Source organism: Anastrepha obliqua, chromosome 4 (genome assembly GCF_027943255.1).
Source record: "Anastrepha obliqua isolate idAnaObli1 chromosome 4, idAnaObli1_1.0, whole genome shotgun sequence".
In the NCBI taxonomy this organism is placed as follows: domain Eukaryota; kingdom Metazoa; phylum Arthropoda; class Insecta; order Diptera; family Tephritidae; genus Anastrepha; species Anastrepha obliqua.
This window is the reverse complement of record NC_072895.1, coordinates 69,411,133-69,416,979: the sequence shown is the minus strand read 5'-3', so window position 1 is coordinate 69,416,979 and position 5,847 is coordinate 69,411,133. Positions and strand designations below refer to the sequence as shown.

General features: G+C 39.6%; 1 protein-coding gene across 6 annotated transcripts in view; it reads right to left on the bottom strand.

Moving 5' to 3' along the window:
- The window catches only part of LOC129245416 (uncharacterized), a 221,507-nt gene that overhangs the window by 84,365 nt on the left and 131,295 nt on the right, over nt 1-5,847 (bottom strand). For all 6 annotated transcript variants that reach the window (XM_054883568.1, XM_054883569.1, XM_054883571.1 and 3 more), the window contains one exon: nt 4,153-4,223. In XM_054883568.1, coding sequence (XP_054739543.1) covers nt 4,153-4,223 — 71 coding nt within the window. The remainder of the gene's footprint in view (nt 1-4,152; nt 4,224-5,847) is intronic.

Sequence of the window (5,847 nt, the reverse complement as noted above, 5' to 3'; positions counted from 1 at the left end):
AATGCACTTAATCATTCACAAAGTGTACTTTCATATTTATTACTGTAAATAAATTGTTGAGCAATAATGTGTCTATATGAAGTGTATAGATTAATTAATTGAAAGAGAGCGTATGTAGGCAATTAAACAATGTTGTAAATAAAATTAATGCACGTACTGCATATGTATTACACATACATACATAAAAATGTGTACATGTTAAACGTTGAACGAATTTAAGTAGCTAATTAAAAAAATAAAATGTAAAATAATTTTTAAATAATCAGTGTTTTATTTAACAGTGGTAACGAAGCAATTCCAAGAAGTTTGATTTCCCTAATACTGTGTCACATATAACTATAAAGTTTGGACAATCAATTGCATTTTAAAAGCGCTAAAAACCCATATTTCATTCTTTACGTATTTTTTATTCTATTAGAGACGGATACAAACCACTGCGATATATAAGAATAGTTAAACATAGTTGCAACCGTTTAGAAAAAATGTACCCGATCATTTTAGTTGTTGTTTTTTGTGCTGTAGCTCATCTAACTATAGGCCCAGGAAACTTGCTGCTTCGACAGTTTGGGTCCAGAGGGAGAGGGTGTTAGATGAGTGGGTTTGATGGGCCATGTGAAAAGGTGGTTAGTATCGTGCGGGTTGCCTTTACATGCTGGACATATGTATGTTTAGTATGTCGGGGACAATTCTGGATAGGTACAACCTGCTACAATATTCAGAACGTAATTGTGCCAAGGTAACGCGGGTCTCTCGGGGTAGCTGGAGTTCCTTATCTGCTCTAGTGGTTGGACTCCGACTACGGCATTCGGCGGTCGGGAGCTTAAGAAGGTGGTAAGGGTCTCCCGATGAATGTCGTTTATTGTCTGTCCGGTCAGTAGTTGTCGATTCGTTTTGTCTTGGATCTCGGCGGTGTAGTTGAAGAGGTGCCTCCTGACGTGAGTGGGAGCCCGCTCTGGTTCAAGCAGGCCTCTGCATGGGAGAGACCTGCGGTAGCAGCCTATAGAAAGCAACTGTGCCTTGTTATGTACATAGGTATTGTAGAGGGAACATAAGGAGTCATCCCTTCGCTGTCCGAATAGTAGTGTTTTGGCGTGTCTAAAGCTTTGCCCACTGCGTGTAACTAGTTCCAGGCGACTGGACAGGCGCAGCGTGGTTTAGTACCACGCCATGGGAATGATCGTCTTAGTAGTTTTTGTTGTTATTCTAGTGGAGTGACCGTGCTTGGCCGGATATAAGTCCAGGTAACGTAGAACTGATCCGGAGGATGGTTCCATGCGTAGAAGTCCACGCAAGTGGGGAGAGTTACTGATCGTCATTCACTTGGGAGTGGCCAGAACGATTCTTCTGCATATGGTTCAAGTAGCTCACAACTGCCGAGATTAGCCCAAGTATCCTCTGGTAGCTTCCGGTCGAGAGTGAGCTAACGTGACAAGGCGAAGCATTCCAGGATAGCTGGTTGTTCGCTGGGACCCGCCACTTAAAAATCCCCCTAATGAAAAGATCTACAAAGCCTCGGATGAGACCTCCCTATACTGATGACGACCACTGCAAACGAACTAAGGAATACGATTTGAGGGCATGTACCTGGAATGTCTGGTCCCTTAATGGGGAAGGTGCCTCTGCCCGGCTGGTTGATGTCCTCGTGAGAGTAAAGGCTGACATCACTGCCATTCAAGAGATGCGATGGACGGGGCAAGGCAAGAAAAACTTAGGACCTTGCGACGTCTACTACAGTTGCCATGTAAAGGAGCGCAAATTCGGTGTCGGATTTGTTGTGGGAGAGAGACTTCGTCGCCAAGTACTGTCGTTCACTCCGGTGGACGAGCGTCTCGCAATAATCCGCATCAAAGCCCGTTTTTTTAACATCTCGCTCATTTGCGCCCACGCCCCGACGGAAGAGAAGGACGGGGCGACCAAAGATTCCTTCTATGAGCGCTTGGAACATTCCCATGAGCGCTGCCCCCACCACGACATAAAAATCGTGCTTGGCGACTTCAACGCCAGGCTGGGCAAGGAGGGAGCATGCATAAGCTCCCAGCAAAATATGGTCGGATGAAAGCATGCCTGCCGTTTGGAACTTAAGTGTGCTCTGCCCAATCCATAAGAAGGGCGATCCTGCAATCTGTGCCAAACCGTGGGATTAATCTTCTAAATATCACCTATAAGCTTCTAGCGAGCGTATTGTGTGAAAGGCTGAAGCCCACCGTCAACCAACTGATTGGACCTTATCAGTGTGGCTTTAGACCTGGAAAGTCTACCACCGACCAAATATTCGCAAAACGTCAAATCTTGGAAAAGACCCATGAAAGGAGAATCGACACCCACCATCTTTTCGTCTTTTTGAACACTGCATTGGACAGTACGGAAAGGAGTTTCGTCCCCTTTCTGTGTTAACCTCGTAACTTCATTTTTTTTTTTCAAAATTGAGATTTTTAGTGAAAAACACTCTTTAGCACTCCTGTTACGTAAAACAAAACATAAAATGTTCATAATAATTGTAGAATTTTTTTCAAAGCGTTTCGATTTTTCTCGTTTCTACATGTTCGAATTCAAAAACCTCGTGTCTACTAAAAGTATCGTATGAAATAAGTTATAACTTTTCACTATACTAAACTAATACGGCTATGCAAGATTACGTTGCTCAATACCAGTAGCGCCGTCAAAATTGGCAGGGATCTCCCCGAGCCGTTTGATATGAAACGCCATTTCAGACAAGATGACTTGTTTAACCTGATGTTGAAGAGGATTGTATGAGCCACAGAACTTAATCGCTCAGGCATAATTTTTTATAAGAGCGTACAATTGTTGGCGTATGCCGATGATATTGACATCATCGGCCTTAACAACCACTCTGTTAGTTCTGCTTTCTCCAAACTGGAAAATGAGGCAAAGCGAATGGGTCTGGTGGTGAACGAGGACAAAACGAAGTACCTCCTGTCTTCAAACAAACAGTCGGCGCACTTGCGTATCGGCACCCGCGTCACTGTTGACAGTTATAATTTCGAGGTTGTACAATACTTCATATATTTGGGAACCAATGAAATCTCTCTTGCCAACAAGTGCTACTTTGAGCTAAGTGACAATTGAGTAGTAAAGTGCTCTCTCGACGAACGAAAATAACACCCTGCAAGGCTCTCATTATGCCCGTCCTAACATATGGCGCAGAAGCGTGGGCGATGACAACATCCAATGAAACGACGCATTGAAAATGCTATTTGAAAGAATTAGAAAGGAGCACGGAAATATCGAACTACTATATTATATATAATCTGAGCAGATATACTTATACATACATATGTTGATTGCTACAATGTGGTTTTGGAGTTGTAGGTGTAAGATCTGTAGTAAAAAAATTCATTTTGTTCAGAGGGCTGATAACAAAATCCCAAAAGTTTGATTGTTTAATGAGCTGCGTTACATGGTGCGCCATTGTGCTAACACCAAAAAGTTGCGGTAGTCGAGTGGGTTGTGCCTGAATACCATTCGGTTGGTTCGGTTTCGAAGTGTACGGTGGACATTCTACTACATTTAGGCCATTTGGCAGAGTTTAGCAAAGCGCCAGTCGTTTCTTTCTCATGCCGTTTTTGCTTTCTTCAAACCAGTGCCAGTTAGACACCCAAAAATTTGAGTTTCGAAATAGCAGCTAGTGCCAAAATAATATCATAACAGCAAATTATTAGAAAGAGAGCACATATAAGATCCGATATGTGTGACGATAAACTAAATAAATAAAGCCGGTTGTTGACAAAGGCAACTCTGCAGCAGATACAAGAGGATTAGACAAAACTGAACGAAAGACAAAGGGGAACGAACGATTTACAGGTATTCTACATGAGACCGAATTTTTTATTACCAGCAAATTATTATAACTAAAGATTTCTAGTAAACCAGATTTCTAGGACCATATATACAAATTTGGTCGAAACTGGTATCCACATGTCCAATAAATAGCTCAGCACATGATTCAAAAGGGCTTTTCAAGTTTTGTAAACAAAAGTTATAATATGCGTCAAGGATCACTTAAAACCCTCTTTTCAATATTCGCAGATTTCCGTATGAGACTGTGCAGTTTTTGCAAGAAAAGGCAATTCTAACTTACTTATTTATCATAAACACAATCGTGAATAGATGAATAAAAGTGGTTTCACTTACCTTATGCGGATATGCCAGGTGCCAAGTGGCATTAAATTTTGAGCCAGAAAGTAAAGAGGTACTTATTGTGCCTGGAAATTAAAAGGCAAGAATAAGTTAGAATTAAATACAAATTATTACGAATATATACACATACAGGGTAAAAAAACTAATAACATACATGCACATACAGTAGAAAATCTACAATTTACTAAACTGAGCTCAATTTCGTTCTAAAAATCTATGTACATAAACAATAAAATCCACTAATTGGTGAAAAAGTGAAAACTGCATTTCAGAAAATTTCTGGTATTTTCCGGAATACGGACCGGAATAGAAAAGTTAGTTGAGCTGACTGGCCCGGTATAAGTCATAAACTAATGCGTGCTCGACCCGGCACTTTAATTGAAAGAGCAAAGTAATCTTCAACGGATTGTGATATGAAGATATGTAAGAATTTTTTTTCACAAATCGTTAATAGTATGGATATTGATGATACGTGGTTTCAACAAGACGGTGTTGTCACATAGCCACAGAAACTATCAATTTATTGCAAACAAAATCCCGAGAAGTATAATCTTAAGATATTCTGCAGCGATTAGCGTTAGCAAAATTATGTATAAAGAAGTTAAAAGCAAGTTTTGATGACTAAACACCCCATTAACTTCATTATAGTTAATCTAAAATAGACTACTTTTTAAAAAAGGATTTTAAGATTAGAATTAGGTGAATATTATTTTGAAATTTTAAAGCTTAAAGCCTGCTTGATATTTTGCTTTCACAGTTATGGAAAATCCAAAATATTGTAATTCTAAAAAAATTAGAATAAAAAATATTCCTCGCACTCAGAAAAATAAAAACATACACGTTCGCTACGATCTTTTTGAACTAGAAGTCGAGTATTTGTATGCCCGATATCGCTTTGATAAAGTAGCAACAAATTATTTCAGAAATATCTTTAATAATAATAGGGCGCTTCGTATTTAAATTATGTAAGAAGAAATTAGAGGTCGCAGCAGAGCACTTTGGTGCAATAATGCTAATAATAATACTAATGTATTGTGATAAAAAAGATAGTGAAGTGAAACACATGACAGCTTTATGCTCTATATATATATATATATATATATAATTGGCGCGTTCACCCGTTTTGGGTGATTGGCCGAGCTCCTTCTGCTTTTGTGCTGTGCGTCTTGATGTTGTTCCACAAATGGAGGGGCCTACAGTTTCAAGCCGACTCCGTACGGCAAATGATTTTATGAGGAGCTTTTTCACTGCAGCAATGCACTCGGAGGTTTGCCATTGCCTGCCGAGAGGCGACCGCTATTACAAAAATGTTTTTCTTAATTTTGGTGTTTCACCGAGATTCGAACCGACGTTCTCTCTGTGAATTCCGAATGGTAGTCACGTACCCACCCATTCGGCTACGGCGCCGCTTTATGCTCTAATATCGACCAAAAAACACAAAAAAAGGGTTTTGAGTGTCCAAATAATAATTCTTTTATATCCTTATTTCCGGAAGCTATATAATTAAGTTTCAAATAACTAACACACTAATCTATTAAATATTGTTTACATTTTTTTTTTTTTCATTTATATAAAGGGTGGTTGAATTTCAAATGCCGATGTTGAATGTGAACCACACCTCAACGTCAACGACACCGTTTGACTTCTTTCTTTCGGGTTATTTGAAAGAGCTAAAGGATGAGATAATTC